The sequence below is a fragment of the Hyperoodon ampullatus genome (genome assembly GCF_949752795.1).
Source record: "Hyperoodon ampullatus genome assembly, chromosome: 7".
Classification (NCBI taxonomy): domain Eukaryota; kingdom Metazoa; phylum Chordata; class Mammalia; order Artiodactyla; family Ziphiidae; genus Hyperoodon; species Hyperoodon ampullatus.
In genome coordinates, this window is record NC_136920.1 from 60868037 (window position 1) to 60886092 (window position 18056).

An 18056-nucleotide genomic window follows, 5' to 3' on the forward strand; every position below is an offset into this window, starting at 1 on the left:
GACGGATCCCGTACATTTCTAACCTTCCGCGGGGGAGCGTTCTTGGAAAATGAGAAATCGGCCTTGTATTATTTTCAGTGCAAATATTTCGCCGATTTCCCCCTTTGGAGAGCGAAAGAGAAGGGTCCCTAAACCGTCTACTTTCGCGACGCTCCCTCACTCTGGGCAACAGGAGTGAAGCGTGGAGACTAAGGACTACATTTCCTAGAATGCATGGAAGCTGACCCGGAAGTTTAAATTCCGCTATCTCTAGAGGAGATTTGTAACGAGTGAAATATACATAAACCACCGAATGTATTTTCCTGGCAATAGCATACGCCTTCTTACCTCGGTGGGAGTCATTTTCCGGAAACAACGGCTTCTTGAGGCCCCAGAACGAATTCACGGACTTCGGGAGGCGGAAGAGAGGCGCTTCGGGTCAGAAGGCGGAGGTCAGAGAGCAGAATTGGCAGGAGAATGGGTTTGTGGCCCGGGATCTGAGGCAGCGGTGGCTCTTCGAGGCCCATTATCCCGGGTGAGGGTCGTTGGGGTTGTCGATGGGGAGGGGAATGGACGAAAGGCAGGAAGGGTGACCATCAAGGAAGTGGACAGAACAGTGCATTCCGAGGAGCCGTGGAAGTAGCGGCTTAGGCTCCCGAAGCTGAGAGCTGAAGAGCCTTGCGGGACTTGCACGGCTCCCAACTGCTTCTTAGGCTCTCACGCCTCAGGATCCACTTCACACAGCTCCGTACTCTTTACTATGCCCACACTCTGCGTCCCCAGCTCCTACCTTTACCCTCGTCCTGTACACCTTATTCACTATGCTGCACCCCGACTTACAGCTTCCTAACTCATTTCCAACCCCCTGCCTCCTAACCAGGACTGTCAACTTTTGAGCTTCAGGGAACATTCTCACAACTCCTTTCCCCAGTTCAACTCAGCTAATTCCATATTATCAAAGCATTCCTAATAATATTATCTATAAGGTAAGGTTAGTCACAGATATTTATTAGAGCTTACTAAGTGTCAGGCACTGTCCTTTGTATTTACATAAATTATTTTATTGAATCCTCTTTATTTTAATTTTTTTTAATGTAAATTTTTTTTTATTTTCTTAGGTTGCTCCGGGTCTTAGTTGCAGCAGGCAGGCTCCTTGTTTGCAGCTCACGGGCTCCTTAGTTGTGGCATGCGAACTCTTAGCTGCAGCATGCGTGTGGGATCTAGTTCCCTGACCAGGGATGGAACCCGTGTCCCCTGCATTGGAAGGCATATTCTTAACCACTGTGCCACCAGGGAAGTCCCCGAATCCTCTTTACAAAAATAAAATAAAATAAAAGTACTTCTGAATACTATCCAAGTTTATATGTGTTCCAAATATCTTTCAGTCAGTCGTTTGTATTTTAACCTTGTTTGTGTTACCTTATTTTTCATATTTCCGTCTTTGATCCATTTGAGTAAAATTTTAAAAATATGTCATGAGGTAGGGATCTGCTTTTACTTTTCTTCACATTGTGAACCGGTTTTCTTTATTTCTTTTTTTTTTTTTTACATCTTTATTGGTGTATAATTGCTTTACAATGTTGTATTAGTTTCTGCTGTATAACAAAGTGAATCAGATATATGTATGCATATATCCCCATATCCCCTCCCTCTTCAGCCTCCCTCCCACCCTCCCTATCCCATCCCTCTAGGTGTGAACTAGTTTTCTGAACACCATTTATTGCTTCATTTTTTCTGGCAAAATCGTGCTCTATCTTACAATCAACTTAACAGGTTGTAAATTCCCATTTATATGAGTCTGTTTCTGGAATCTATTTGCTTGTTTCTATAGACCATATGTTGAAATACTGTGACTTTGTAATTCTTTTCAGAGTTGTTCTCCACCTCTTTGATCCATCTTTTTAGAATTGTCTTAGCAATTTGTGGCCCTTTATTGGTTGATGACTTTGTGGTGATTGCCAGCAACTTCTGCTGGAATTCTGATTAGAATTATGTTGACTTAATAAACTACTTTTTCCTTTTTTTCTTTTTTTAAATTTATTTTATTTATTTTTGGCTGCATTGGGTCTTCGTTGCTGCGTGGGCTTTCTCTAGTTGCAGCGAGCGGGGGCTACTCTTCGTTGCTGTGCGCAGGCTTCTCACTGCGGTGGCTTCTCTTGTTGCGGAACACGGGCTCTAGGCACGCAGGCTTCAGTAATTGTGGCACATGGGCTTGGTAGTTGTGGCTCGCGGGCTCTAGAGCACAGGCTCAGTAGTTGTGGCACACAGGCTTAGTTGCTCCGCGGCATGTGGGATCTTCCCGGACCAGGGCTCGAACCCGTGTCCCCTGCATTGGCAGGCGGATTCTTAACCACTGAGCCACCAGGGAAGCCCCTAAACTACTCTTTTCAATGACTCTTTTCAATGACTATTTATTTATGCCTACTGTGTTCCAGCATGTCTCCGAGGTGTGGGAGATGATGAGCATGACAAAAATCCATATCCTCAAAGAACTCACTACTTAGTGGGGAGACACACAGAGTAAATAAGCTATTGCCAAAAAACACAAGAACAACAGCATATACAAGGGCAGGGAGGTCAGAAAGCACTTAATCCTTGGAGAACACCAAGCAGTTTCATGAAGTCATCTTCATGAAAAAGATTGTATATGTCTTATTCACCACTACGTAACTTAGTACAGTGCCTGGTACCTACTAGACACCCCTCCTCCAAATATTAACTAAATGAAATATCCAAGATTGACAGCTTCAGGGTCCCCAAGCCTAGAGTGTAGTTTTGGGGCTGATCCCACCCTTTCCTCCACTGTCATCTCTCTATCCATTTCCCCTTTCTCCCCACACTTCCTCTTCTGTTACCCTAGTCTTTCTCAAGGGGTGCCGTTGACATTTTGGGTAGAAGTCTGCATTTTATAGCAATATCATATGCATGGTGGGATATTTAGCATCCGTGGCCTCCAGACCCTAATGACAACAATGCTTCCTAGTCTTTATGACTGTCAAAAACATCCCCACACATCTCAGAAAGACCCTTAGAGAGTCTTTAGGAACTATTATGTCAACTCCTAAGTGAAGTAAAATAAAAATTATTGTTATCCTCCTTACCTACATGGTCAGCCTAAATGGCTTTCTTATGGACTTGGCCTTACAAAATGCTAGAGGACATTAGCTATCTTCTAATATTGTGGTTTTCAAACTATACTCTTGGGGATTCATTTCCAGAAGTTGAAGGGAGGGGTCACAGGTATGTCTCCAGGCCTCCCAACCTGTGCTTTAACCAGAGCTCTGCTTTTATTTTTTTTTATTTTTTATTTTTTTGCGGTACGCAGGCCTCTCACTGTTGTGGCCTCTCCCGTTGCGGAGCACAGGCTCCGGACGCGTAGGCTCAGCGGCCATGGCTCACGGGCCCAGCTGCTCCACGGCATGTGGGATCTTCCCAGACTGGGGCACGAACCTGTGTCCCTGCATCGGAAGGCAGACTCTAAACCACTGCACCACCAGGGAAGCCCCTAATGTAGAATTTAATTTCAGAGTAAAACAGATAAAAGTGGTAGCATTGTTATTTTCCTTAAAAGAGGGAAAGTATTTACTTACCTACATTCTCATATCCCACATTTGGGGGCTTTTGAACAAGTAGAGACTCCAGAAATCCCAAAGCTACTAGTAATAATTTCTATTTGAGTTGAGAAGTAGCATGGAAAAGTAACTAGCAATACCACCTCCTCAGCCAGACTGCCTGGCTGCCCACCTCGTTAAGTGGTTTGGCATGTCTGTATGTCAGGTTCTTCTCCTGTTAAAGAGGGAATGATAGCTCCTACCTTACAGGGATATTTAAGAATTGAATGAGTTACTTACTTATGAAGGGTTTTGAAAACTACCTGTACTTAAGCACTACATAAGTGTTACCTAAAACAAAAATGGAAATTTGTGTTATTGTGTGTTTGGGATAGGAAGACTATAATGTTGCCTGGGTATAGAGAGTTAAGGGCTTGAAGGTGGAAGGGTGAGGGAGGCCCCAAAGCAAAGGAGGTTGGAGACTCGGGGTCCCACCCTCTCCTTCATCCAGCCTCAGCCTAAGTGGACCGAGATCGTGAACAGAAAGCTGAAGTTCCCACCTCTGCTGCTGGGTGCCATTTGACCTGGTGTAGCAGCTGCTGGAGTTGCGGGTTGAGGCCACAGACGGTGGGCCAGGCGGGCCCCTGCAAAATGTGGAGGAGGCTGAGGACCACTCCTGGAGGGAGGCCCTCAATCTGGCCATCTGCCTGGGCCATGAGGCCATCACTGATGTGCTGTTGGCCAGTGTCAAGTTCGACTTCCGGCAGATCCACGAGGCCCTGCTGGTGGCTGTGGACACAAACCAGCCAGCAGTGGTGCGTCGCCTGCTGGCCTGGCTGGAACAGGAGAAGGGCCGCAAGGTGGACACCAGGTCTTTCTCACTGGCCTTCTTTGACTCATCAGTCGATGGCCCCTGCTTTGCCCCTGGTGTCACCTCCCTCACCCTGGCCTGCCAGAAGGACCTGTATGAGATCGCCCAGCTGCTCATGGACCAGGGCCACAGCATTGCCTGGCCCCACCCCGTCTCCTGTGCCTGCCTTGAGTGCAGCAACACATGCTGCTACGATCTGCTCCAGTTCTCCCTGTCCCGCATCAACACCTGCAGTGGCATTGCCAGCTGCGCCCACCTCTCACTGGCCAGCGAGGATGCCATGCTGGCTGCCTTCCAGCTCAGCTGCGAGCTCAGGCGCCTTGCCCACGGTTGGTTTCTGCTCCCTTCCCCTGCCCTTGGTGTCCCGTATCTGTCCTCCACCGGGGTGTGGTCGGGCCTGTGGTGGGTGTTCTGGGAAGAGGGAAACAACAGAAAGATGTTCTCAGGAAACCTCCCTTCTGATGGGGAGCTGCAGAATTACACCCTGAGGGGGATCTCATTCTAATTGCAGACAGCTGTCAGTCTAGGGGTACCTAGTCTCATGGGGGTGGAACAGACCCTATCCTAGGTGTCTCCTGGGTTTGTCTGAGGGAGGAGAGAGAGCATAGATAGGAAGGCAGCTGGACAGACTTAGAGATGACATTCAGTAGAACCTGTCCTTTCTGAATACCTACTGTGTGGTCCCACCTAGAGCACTGTGTGTTGGGGCCTCATGCTTGTGATCACAGCAGGGAGAGAGAAGGCAGAGAGAGGCGGACAAGACTCCCAGGATGCTCAGCTTCATTCAGGGTCTCTGTGGATGGTACCAGAGGGCTTCTAAGGAGCAGAAAAGAGGTCAGGAAGCTACACATGTTGTGTGCAGGGCAGACTCCTTGGAAGAAGTGGGATTAATCTTGGCTACACAACCAGGTGGTTTAACACAAGTGAAGAGGAGTAGGGAGGATATTTGAGGTAGGGATTCAGTCCAAGCAAAGACTCTCGGCTAGTAAAAGTAGACATGGGATGAGTGCAGGAACCCTGTGCAGACAGAATGCGTGAAGGGGAGCCAGGGAGGCCTGGAGGCAGGGACTGGTCAGGGGCTTTGAATTCACCAGTCCAGTTCCATCCATCACTCATCCACTGACATCCCCTCTGTGCCAGGCAGACTTGGTCCCCATGGTCAAGATTACCATTAGGTGGGGAAACAAACAAGGATATTAACAGAGTCCTAGGGCAGGATGTGACCTGTGCCAGAAGAGCTCAGGGAAGAGCATGGTGCTTCTCCAGAGTCGTAGAAGGATCAGGGAATGAAGAGCCTCCACTTCACAGGTAGCAGGGAAGAGCAGCCCTTTCCAAAGGACCATCCCTCATCCTCGTAGCAGCCCACAGAAGGAGGCAGCAGGAATGATCATCCCCACTTTCCAGGCAAGGGGGCTGAGGCTTGGATAGGGGAAATACCTTACCCCGTGTGACACCACCTGAGGGACCATGCTGGGCCTCAGACCTAGCCTCCTAAAATCCTAGCCTGGATTCTCTCTGGCATTAGGGCCCCAAGTAAAACTGAGGCTAGGATGGGTAAAGTGGAAACAAGAACTGCCCACTCGTGTCTGCAGCTCCTAAAACTGCCAGCACGGGCTCTCATATAAGGTAGGTGCTCAACAAAAGTAATTCAATTAACCCAAGAAGGCATGAAGAATAGGAGCAGAAGTGGGACAGGAATAGGGAAGAGGAAGTACAAGGGGTGGACAAAGGTGACGGACGGGTCTGAGTTGAAATGCCTCAGCAGTGAGGTAGATGCAGCAACAGAGAAGCGAAGTTGACCCAAGAAGTGCCTCGTTATAGCCAAGAGGACAGGTGGGGTGGAAGGGAAGAAAGGAATAGAGGACTCAGGGTGACACCAGCTGTGGGGAAGTGATGGCCGAGGGCAGGACAGAGTGGCCCAGACCCACTTTTGGGAGGGTGGGGGCTGACCTAATGGGGCTGGGGCCCCAGGGTGGCAGGCACACATGGACTTCCTCCCTACCGCCCGAGTACATTGCTCTGGAGTCGCTAGCCAGGACTACGGCTTTGAACTGCTGGGCATGTGCCGGAACCAGAGCGAGGTCACTGCAGTGCTCGATGACTTGGGCGAGGACAGCAAGACTGAGCCCGAGGCCGAGGGTCTGGACCAGGCCTTTGAGGAAAGCATCCCCAACCTGGCGAGGCTGCGACTGGCCATCACCTACAACCAGAAGTAGGTCAGCTGGGCCCTACCCACCCCCTCCTCCCCGGCCCTGCCCTGACCCCTTGCCCTGCCACCTCTACGTAGTCCCCGCTCCAACCCTAAGCAAGTCCTTTCCCTGCCCTCAGGACCCGTCTTAGATCTTCATTCTGAGCGCCCTTCTATCTAGGCCCTTGATCCTGTGGGTCTCCCACCTGCCCTTCTTACCTTCAGTCTAAGTCCCTAACCTCTCCCCAGCCCTTGGAAGTCCCGTTACCCACCCAGACCCCACCTTCAGAACAGACTTCTGGGTCTTACCCTCAGCTCAGCCTCTGGCCTGCTGAGTAGGTTTGGTGTGGTCTTTTTCTGTTGTTAGACTTCAGTATCTCACTCTATTCAGCAAGATTAGACTGCATCTCTCAGGGCTTAAGGGTCAAGTGATTCCATGGTTCCCCACTGCATTAGACTCCTGCCCCCTAAGCCTAAGACATGCTCTCCTTCTAGCCTCCCCCACCCCTCACTCCTCCCTCTCCCCTACCCTAGATATCCTAGCCCGCCAGGAGCGTAACCAAAAACCTTCCTTCACAATGGCTCCCCAAGACACCAGAGCCCACTTTCCCTGCTCCTCCCTCCTCAAGACCATGTAGTCTGGTGCCTCACATCTCTAAGAAGACAAGGAATCCTGCGAGTTCTGGGACTGGGTACCCAGTTGCACCCACCACTGCCTGACTTAGATTCAAGAATGCAGGATCTGGAGAGTCCAGGAAAATCTTTGAATTCAACCTCTTCATAGACTAGGAAACCAAGTCCCAAAGAGGGGCGGGGTCTGCCCTAGGTCACACGGCAAGTGGGTTGCCTCTCTTCTGAGCTGGCTGGCCTGGGAAGAAAAAAAACATGGTTCAGTCTCTATGGCAGGGAAGTCAGTGCACCCAACTGGCTCCCCTTCCTCCTCCCTGGCTGGTGGCCACCCCCTCCCCTCACTCCCATCTCTGTTTAGTTTGTAGCACGCCCCCCATCTGCCAGCAGGTCCTGTCCTCCATCTGGCATGGGAACCTGGCTGGCTGGCGTGGGAGCCCCACTCTCTGGAAGATCTTTGGTCGCCTTCCTCATCTTCCTCACCACGCCCTTCCTCTGCCTTGGCCGCTGGCTGGGGCCCAAGTCCCGGGTACTAAGAATAGAAGTAATGATAACTGTCATTTATTGAGCACTTGTTTTATGCCAGGCCCTGGGCCAGGCACTTAGGGTATGTTCCCATCAGGTAATTTGAGGTGGTCCTGGAAGGTAGGCATTGCACCTGAATTTTACATTGGAGACACAAGGAACAGAATGCTCTTTTGTCCACAGTAAATAGCAGAGTCAGGATTGAAACTGAGGTCTCTCTGCCTCCAAAGCCTGAGTCGTATATACAGCCCAATAATCTCCTAAAGAGACTCTGCCCCAACCTACAAATTCTTTGGGAGCCCTTGTGGACCCAGATATTTCTACTCCTTCACCCAACAAATATTTCCTTGAGACCCTACTATGAACCAGGCATCGTGCCTGGTGCTGGGGATATAATAAAGAGCAAGCCAGGTACCTGTATATCAAGTGAGGAATAGGGTGAGCAGTGCTCCAGGAAGCAGGAACAGCATGTGCATCAACGGCCCAGGGAGGGAGAATGCAAACTATTAGAGACTGACAGGAATTCTGTGTAGCTAAAGCATAAGTGCAAATGGCGAGTGGTGGGAAGTAAGCAGGGGCCCGGGTCCCACAGAGCCTTATGCAATGATGGGAGCCACTGGAAGACTGGAATGAGGTGAGAGATCCTATTAGTTTTGTGTTTTAGAAAGCTCTCTCTCCTAGTGGTGTAAAGGATGGATTGGGGGAGGGGCGGGAGTTAGGGACACGGTCAGAGTGTATGAGAGAGAGGATGCAGAGATGCCTTTAAGCTTCCTGGTCTGGGTGGCCGGGACGTTTTCTAAGATGGGGAAACAGGAGGAAGAGGAGAAGGAACAAGTTTGGGATCAAAAGTGATGAATTTATTTTTAACATGGTTGTGATTGAAGAGCCTGTGGGACCCCCCCAAGGGAAAGTTACTTTATCTCTGTGATCCTCAGTTCCTTAGCTAAAAAATGGGAATAACAATACCCACCTCATACGGTTGTGAAGGAAAAAATAGATATGAAAGGGGAAGGCCTAATATACAGTACATTCTTCATTAATGTCTGAATGAGTGAGTGAATGAGAGGAGGAGACACGTGGGGGCTGAGCATCCCAGAAGTTATCCAGGGTGGGGAGAGATTTGAACAGGACTCTGAGACCCCTGCTCTCCTTCCTTCCCCCAAGCTGGGCCGCCTGATGAGGAGTCTGGTGCTGAAGTTCCTGCTGCACTCGGCCTCCTATCTGTGGTTCCGCATCTTCCTGCTGGGAGAGTCCCTGGTCATGGAGACGCAGCTGAGTACCTTCCGAGGCCGCAGCCACAGTGTCTGGGAGATTTCACTACACGTGGTTTGGGTTGCAGGTACATGTGTGGGGCCTTTTATCTGTGGCAGACCCCCAGTCCAGGAAGGGACCCCCAGTCCAGCTGCTGAGCTGGCCAGCCAAATGCTCAGTAGAGCCCTGGAGGTTACTGTCCAGTAAGACTCTGTGACTCTCCCTCATCCCTGTACCACACCTCAGCATCTCGGTCCCTCCCTGGGAGCCTGGCCCATCCCCAGCTTTGACTGTTTCAACCCAGAATCCTTTATTCTGGAGGGAGAGCTTCTGCTTCAGCACCCTTTAAATCCCTGCTCATTTCCCACCCCCTAATTTCTCTCTTCTTAATAATAACCACACTGAATCCTTGTCAAGTAGAGGCTGAGACTGGGAGCCATCACCCCCATCTCTCTACCCAGAGCCTGACTTCTCCCAGGGAAGAGACCTACTCTGACCCTCCCCCATCCCACCCCCTGCCAGATTCATGTTCATTCTCACGATTATCCTGACCGCCTTCCTCTGCTGCCTCAACAACGTCTACGTGCCTTATCAGGAGACAGAGCGGCTGGGCAAGTACCCAGGGGCAGAGGCAGGATGGGCAGGTGGGATTCTGGGACCGTGAACTTAGAGCTTAGTAATCACCTCTTCCTCATGATCAGATTCAACTTAAGCAATTTTGGCAAGAACGCAACCTAACTGATGATGTGTACTTTCCATCATATCTCATCGGGAGGCTCACAATGTCAGTTTAGCCCACTGGTGAGGCCCATTGGTCTAGCAGACCTCTCCATTGAAAAGGAGATACCCTTGTGGTAATGAAGAGAGATGTTGAGACTGTGTGACTAGACCACTTTCTTGCAACTTTGCTCTGAGTGGATTTATCATCCACAGATGATTTTTGTTTAATTAATTAATTAATTTTTGCCTGCGTTGGGTCTTCATTGTGGCGTGCAGGCTTCTCATTGTGGTGGCTTCTCTTGTTGCAGGGCTCAGGCTCTAGGCGCGTGGGCTTCAGTAGTTGTGGCTCACAGGCTCTGTAGTTGTGGTGCACAGGCTTAGTTGCTCTGCAGCATGTGGGATCTTCCTGGACCAGGAATTGGACCCATGTGCCCTGCACTGGCAGATGGACTCTTAACCACTGCGCCACCAGGGAAGTCCCTCTACAGATAATTTTTACCTGCGTCAGTTATTATAACAGTGGCTTCAAGACGCTGATTTTCAGGCTTCCCTGGTGGCGCAGTGGTTGAGAGTCCGCCTGCCGATGCAGGGGACACGGGTTCGTGCCCCGATCTGGGAAGATCCCACATTTCGCAGAGTGGCTAGGCCCTTGAGCCATGGCCGCTGAGCCTGCGCGTCTGGAGGCTGTGCTCCGCAATGGGAGAGGCCACAACAGTGAGAGGCCCGAGTACCGCAAAAAAAAAAAAAAAAAAAAGATGCTGGTTTTCTATTGCTGTCATTCCCTGTACATTTCTTTGCTGGCATTCTTCCATAAAGAAGTGCTTCCTTCTCCACTCTTTTTGAATATCACTATGGATTCAAAGATTTTTTAAAAATATAATAATCCATTACAGTCATTATTCTTTTTTTAAATTAATTAATTTATTTGTTTTTACATTTGGCTGTGTTGGGTCTTCGTTGCTGTGCGCGGACTTTCCCCAGTTGCGGTGTCTGGGGGCTACTCTTCGTTGCAGTGTGCGGTCGACCTCTCATTGTGGTGGCTTTTCTTGTTGCAGAGCACAGGCTCTAGGTGTGCGGGCTTCAGTAGTTGTGGCATGCGGGCTCATTAGTTGTGGCTCGTGGGCTCAGTAGTTGTGGCTCACGGGCTCTAGAGCACAGGCTCAGTAGTTGTGGCGCATGAGCTTAGTTGCTCCGCAGTATGTGGGATCTTCCCAGGCCAGGGTTCGAACCCCTGTCCCCTGCATTGGCAGGCAGATTCTTAACCACTGCCCCACCAGGGAAGCCCCATTATTCTTTTTGATACTCAATTCTCCCTAAATATGGCCAATAACTAACTTCTTGTTCATTCACTCACTCATTCATTGTTCATTCATTCACTCAGTTTTTAAATTCATTCGCTTTCTTAGTCATTCATTCATTGCTGTTTGAGTTCACACCCATTTATGACACCTTCTTTGTAGTAGGTCCTGTCCCTGGCACCGGAAGCACAGACGGAAGTGAACCAGACCCAGTCTCCTGGAGAAGATAGCCACATGCACAAATAAGCTCAGTTTGAGAAGATGAGTGCTGTGAGGAAGGAGAGCTTATGCTGAGGATAACCAGAAGGGAAAGCCCCTTCCTCTGCCTTGATGATCAGGGAAGACTTCATAGAGAAGGGAAATCTGGACTCCACCTACAAAGGCTGTGAACTTCAGAGAAGGTACAGGGCATTCTGGGCAGAAGGGGGCACATACTAAGGCAGGGAGGTATGCTTGGAGAAGAGCAAGACTTCCTCCATGGTTGGTACATGGAGGGGATTTTGAGAGGGGAGGCTGGAGAGGGTAGAGGGGCCAGGTCTCAGAGCTCATGAAGGTCCTGCTGAGAAGCCTGGCTTGCCCAGCAGACCAGGGAGCTCCGGATGGCCTCCCAAGCAATCGTTCAATCATGAATTCTTCCTGAGTGCAACTACATGATGGTTTTATTGTTGAACCTGAAGGACCCATGGTTGGGCCTGTGGATGTTGGTCAAGTCTTTCTCATGGTTCCAAAGTAAATGGAGGCTTTATTCAGACCAATCCTCTTACCAAGGATCCTTGTTCACATCCTGGCTTCAAGATGTTGAGGAAGTCTGCTGACACAGTTTAAATCATGAATCTTAGTGCCAGGGACAGGAACTAGTCCTTCCAGCCTGCTTCATGGGTCCTGGTGTCATTCCACAGTAGCACAGGTAGGCTGAGCCCTCCTGCTCATTTATGGGAGACAGCTAATTAAGTCAAAAGTATTTTTGCTAAAAACCTCAGGTACGTTGCATGGTGGGCATTTGGACTGAGAGTAGTTAGGAGCATTTAAAGTTTGACAAGAAGTGCAGCACATCAGATCAGCATTTAGAAAGAACACCTTCAGTGCAGTGTGGAGGATGGAAGGACGAGAGAGGGACTGGGGCCAGAGACCCGCTGTGGAGACTGTTGCAGTCATCTAGGCTTGAACTGGAGCAGCATGGGTGGCTGCTTCTGTGGTCCAACCACCATCCTCTCTCACCCAGACCACGGCAACAGCTTCTTGACTGGTCTCCGTGCCCCCACTCTCTCATCTGCTTCTCTTCCACTCTCCTCACAGCAGCCAGTGTGATCTTATCAAAAGTAATTCAGGGGTCACCTTCTGCTTAGAATTCTTCATAGCTTCCTAAGGCTCCTAGGCCATAGTGAGGATCTTTGTTTTTATCCTACAGGGCCCTGCATGACCTGCTTGGTCCCTGCTTCCCTCTCACAAGCTTCTCTCTCCTTTGCCCTCTGAGACGAGCTATGCTGGCCATCTCTCAGTTCCTCAAATGCGCCCCAGACTCCCCTACTTTGGGCACACTTCACATCTCCTTCCCTTCCCCCCTGGTTGATTCCCTCAACCTTCAGAGCTCAGCTTGAATGTTTTTCAAGGAAGTTTTCCCCAGCTCCCAGACTAGGCCATAACATCCTGTGCTGCTGCTTCATAGCACTTGCCACAATTTAGGAATGTTTGTAGAGTTAGTGTCCATCTCACCCCCGATCCCCACCCAGAACATAACGTCCTTGAAGACACGGACTGTGCTTGTATTGTTCACGGCTGTATCCTTAGCACCTGTTCCTGGCACTGCTATAAGCTCAGTAAATTCTGGCGGGAGATCAGAAATGACAGGTGGTCCAACGGGCTTCGTGGAAGCACAGCGCCTTTGCCTGGGTCCTGAAGGTGAGGAGGAGTGGGTCTGGGTGGCGCTCTGGCTCATCTCCCACCGCTCACATCCTACTCTTCAGCCCCCCATGTCAGTTTCAACGAGACCTTCCAGTTTCTGTTCTGGACCATGTTTGGCATGGTGGAGCACAGTGTGGTTGACATGCCGCAGTTTCTGGTGCCGGAATTTGTGGGCCGGGCACTCTACGGTATCTTTACCATCATCATGGTCATTGTGCTGCTCAGCACGCTCATTGCCATGATCACCACCTCCTTCCAGAGGACTGAGATGCGTGAACTGAGGGTGGCTCAGGCCAGAGGGAGGAAGAGAGAAAGGAATGGAGAGGAATAGGATGCAAGGAGTGGAGACATTTGGGTTCCGGCTCTGCCTCCACTACTGCCTTGTTTTGTGACTGGGGACAAGTTTTCCTCTCTAGGCCTCATTTTCCTCATCTGTACATTGAGGGTCTTAATGATGTTATTATTTTCTCCAGATACAAGTCTAGTGCTCTTTCCACCTTATGGTGGGGAGGAAGGATGTGTTGTGGAAAAGTAGGTGGGAATGTGAGAAGGGAGAGGAAGGAGATGGATGGGTTAGGTTTTGTGGCTGGAGAATAGGCTGGATGGAACTGGATGGCAGAAGCATGAAAGATGGTGGGGAGGAAGAGGGGAAGCGGGGTACAGGCAGGGGAAATGTGGGTGATAGGTGGAGGTGCAGATAAGAATGGGGAGAAGAAAGAGGTTGGAGAAGAAGAGACATGGGGGCTGGGGGGAAATGGGGCAGACTGAGTGGGCAGGAGGGCTAGGCACCAAAGTGGTCCTTGCAAAGCCCCTGCCTCCTGGCCCCCAGGACACTGCTGATGTGGAGTGGAAGTTTGCTTGCTCCAAGCTCTACCTGTCCTACTTCCGAGAGGGTCTGACGCTGCCTGTGCCCTTCAACATCCTGCCCTCCCCCAAGGCTACCTTCTGCCTTCTCAGGTGATAACCTCAGAGCTCTCACTCCCAACCCCCCAGCACTCAGCACCCCTATCCCAGCTCCTGCCCCATTAGCCTAGACCCAGTCCTCCAACTAACCCCTTCCCTCCATCTCAATTTCTCAGGAGAATTTTCCACTTCATTTGCTGTTGCTGCTCCTGCTGCAAAACCAAGAAGCCAGACTCTCCCCCAGTCCCCACCTTTGTGAGTATCTCCTCTGCCTGCTGTGGGTCTTCCTCACACCGGGTCTTCAACTGTATTGCCTATACCATCCATTTGTCTGAACACCCCTGGCTTGTCTGTCTTTCCTGGTATGTTTCCCAGAAAGCCTACTCCCAATTCCTGCTCTCTCGTATGGCTTGCATTTCCCTCTTCCTGGCTTTGGCCATTTCCTAAATTTCCAATCCTGTGCCACCCAGCTCGAACAGAAGTTCATGCCACCCTCCTCCCAAGACGCCAATACCCCATAAGCTTTAGGCAAAACTTTTTGCCCTAAACTGGGTCAAGATATCATTGAACGTTTTTCAAAGTAACGTGTTAAGAAGCCAAGTGGAGAATGCCCCACAAACTGGAAATTAGAAGGTGGCTGAGGCCTGAAAGAGGAGGGCAGGCCTCCAAGGCACTAACTTACCTCTCATTATCTGCTCGCTAACTCAGTCTGGCTTGGCATGGGACCCCCTGCTAATTCAGATAGCATTACTGCCAGGTCTGTAGGGGGTCCTATCTGTTCCCCTTAAAACATGTTACCTGAGGGTCTCTCTAAGACAGGGCCTCCAGGTCAGCTCTGCGAGGCCACAGGCCAACTCTGAAGCTCTGAGGCCCCTGGATCCCCAGGTGAGGAAGGCCTTCCCTTATCTGATTGGTCAACAGTTTGTTTAACAAACACTTACCAAAACACGCCAATTCTGGAAATAAAGATATGCAGGACGGTGGTCGTTTGAGGTGCTGACAGTCTAGAGCATCAGAAGGAAATGGACTGTAATTGTGCATGATGACAAACCTATGATAGAAAGAAGCACAGGGGGCTATTGGAGTGGGGAGGAGAGGCCCCAGACCCAGCCTCAGGAGTCAGGGAGCTTCCCAGAGACCTTGAGGGCAGAGTAGAATCCTGAAGGATAAACAGGAGGTTGATGGGCAGGTACGGTGGAGAAGGGAGTTCTAGGCACAGGAAACAGCATGTGCAAAAGCATGGAGAAAACATGACATTTACAAGAAACTAAATGCCAAAGGTTCCCAGTTCCCACCATCCTGGCTCCAGGCTATCCTGCATGGTACCTCTTACACCCTAATGGATCTCAAACTCCACATTCTGGGACTATCACCCTTTCCCCCTGACCACTTCCCAGCCCTGTCCAGGTTTCCAGGTGATGCATATTTGCAGACCCCATGTCAGGGCTGCTTCCCCTCTAGGGTGCAACTCAGCATCTTCACCTGAAGTTGTATTCAGTTCTCTGGACCTGTGTTGGGAGTCACTGAGTCCTGATGGATCCCACTATACCAGCCAGCTTGGGGTCTCCCCCACCCTCTGCTGAACCCCCAACGAGGTCCCACCCCTCCTCCAGCTGCCCCCCACCTCACTAGCCTGCTCCTTGGTGACCCCATGAGTTGTCTCCTCCCACCTACCCTGCACCTTAGGAAATGGCTTTTCCAAAGCTCTTAGTCCTTATTTTATACAAGAAACATGCTTTATATACTCTGCAGCTGAAAGGACCCATCATTCTCTCATGCTTCTGCTGTATCATCTCTGTCAATCCTGTCTCTCCTTTTAAAATATTTAAGAAAAGGCTTTGCTTTTTTACATTATAAAAGTAAATAGGCTAGGGACTTCCCTGGTGGTCCAGTGGTTAAGACTCTGCACTTCCACTGCAGAGGACGTGGGTTTGATCCCTGGCCAGGGAAGTAAGATCCCGCAGGCCACGCGGTGAGGCCAAAAAATAGAGGAAAAAAAAAAAAGTAAATAGGCTAACCATAAAATATTTCCAGAGCTAAATAAATACAGATAAATAAAAATAATTATTTCCTAAGCATTTAGAGACCCTCTACTCCATGCCAGGAAAGTACCAGCCTGGGAAGTAGGTGTTATCACCATCTCCACTTCAAATCTGGAGACCTTCAGCCTGAAGAAGTTGAGTAGCTTGCTCAAGGCACACAGCGGCGAAGTGACCGAACTGGGATTTGAGCCTGTCTTCTGAGTCCAGCACTTTGCCTACTTCACCTCTGCTCTCTCTCTCCTTTATCTGCCCCAGATGCCCGACTTGCCCTCCTGGTACTGTCCTGGGGCCTCAAACTGGACCCAGAACTAATCATTCTAATTTGCATGATGATTTCCATCTCATATGCATGAGCTGGTCCAAGGAGATGCCTCCCCACATCCCCTAGTCTCCCTTCTGCGGAATTTGAAGGACAGGGTTAACCTGCACTAACTCAAGTCAAGAAAACCAAGGTTGGGTTGGTGGCAGGAGAGAGCTCAACTCTGCCTTGCTCAGCATTTCTCTCCACCCACACTCTGCTTCTCCTCCTAACCCTCACCCACCTCCCACCCTGGTTCTCTTGCACTCAGCCATTCCACCCCTTCTGGCCTCCATCCAGACTACCTCCCAGGTCTGCATGAGGGTCTAGATGTGTGGCCTTCAGGGATAGAAAAGTCTGCACAGACTTTGCCTCCATCTTTATTGCCTGGGGGAGGATGCAGTGACTAGAGAAAAGCTGGGGGTGAAGACTCTCTCTCGCCCTCCTGTCTTCCCATCCCAGGCCAATCCTGGGGTGGGGGCAGGGCCTGGGGAGGAAGAGCGTGGATCCTACTGGCTTCATGTCGTCAAGGCTCTGGTACAGCGCTACATAGAGACTGCGCGCCCGGAGTTTGAGGAGACCTGTCGGAAAGGTTAGTTGCTCCCCTCCAGGCCTTCCCCATTCCTGTCCCTTGCTCAGCTGGAACACCCAGACTCACACCCCTCCAACCAGCCTGCAGTTCTCTATGTGGCCCCCCTCTGACCCACCCTTGGAAGCCAAAACCTGCCCAGATCGTGTGGGCCCTTGCAGTCAATTACCCTTGTACCTGTTTAGACATTTATTTCACTCACTTGATTTAATCCTTCATTCCCGCCTTCATTCTTGTGTTCATTTATTTTCTCATTCACTCCCTTTCCCATTCACTCATTCACCTTATTCATCATTCATTCATTCACTCATTCAACCAGGGTTCATTGCTATGTCCCCTTTGTTCCCAGCAGGGACACATAGGAAGCTTTCAGTCTGCTGAGGAAGAGAAACCATGTCACTAGGCAGAAAATGCTTAGAAAAAGAGACACAAATTGCAGTGGGAGCCCAAAGAAGAGAAAGAGTCTATCATTTTGAGAGGCTCGTGGGAAGGCAGAAGGATAGAGTACCAGAAGCTGGAGAAAAAGGAGGTGGAATCAGAACTGGGCTCTGAGGGTGGGTATGAGCTGGGCAGGTGTAGATGGGGAAGAAGGCAGAGGAGGCAGATGTACAAATCTCTACCCATTAGAAAATTTCCCATCCTTATGACTCCTGACCCCTTCTCTGGTCCATAAGACTTTCCTTCTTGATATCTTCTAAACTCACCACCACCCCAGCCCTGCTGATTCATCTGCGCCTGACTCGGCCTGCGCACCTGACCCACATGCCATAAGCCAGTCCCTCACTTCCTCCAGTTCTCCTGTCTAGAACCCCTGGGATAAATGTCCCCTGGGGTTGTGCTGAGGGTAGAAGTGATCCAGGACAGGCTCATCTTCTGAGTGACCTCCCCGTCACTACTGCCACGCCCCACCGCTCCCCAAGACCTGGGCAACAGACTGACAGAGGTGACCAAGACAGTATCTTGACTGCAAAGCAAGGTAGCCGGTGTGCAGCAGACTCCGGTGGAGGGAAGGCTGCGCCAGCCACCAGACGGTGCCAGCATCCTCCGTCGCTCCATCACCCGAGTGTGCAACAGCTTCCAGAACCTTGGCCCTCCCATCCCTGAGAACCCAGAGCTGACAGTGCCAGGGATTGTGGGGACCCAGGTGTCTTCAGAAACTGGGCTTCAGGAGGCAGGCAGGGCCAGGACTCCAGCATCTGGAGAGTCTGGCCCCTCCTCCCCAGCTTACGTGCTAGGGCACAGGGAGCAAGGATCAGAGGGGGCTGGGGACGTGCCCCAGGAGGAAGACCTGGGAACCAAGGAGGGGTCCTGA

The 18056-nt window shown here is 50.5% G+C and overlaps 1 protein-coding gene across 1 annotated transcript; it reads left to right on the forward strand.

Annotated features, from left to right (window-relative positions):
* Window positions 1-292: 292 nt before the first annotated feature.
* Window positions 293-18056, forward strand: LOC307055582 (short transient receptor potential channel 2-like; the record flags this gene model as incomplete). The annotated part of the gene is given in 16 exon segments (XM_079707800.1): window positions 293-514; window positions 4042-4109; window positions 4111-4120; window positions 4124-4734; window positions 6381-6430; window positions 6433-6613; window positions 7585-7675; window positions 7677-7745; window positions 8906-9195; window positions 9515-9607; window positions 12988-13180; window positions 13742-13869; window positions 13992-14070; window positions 16618-16747; window positions 17665-17705; window positions 17709-18056. Coding segments are annotated over 16 exon segments (2604 nt in total).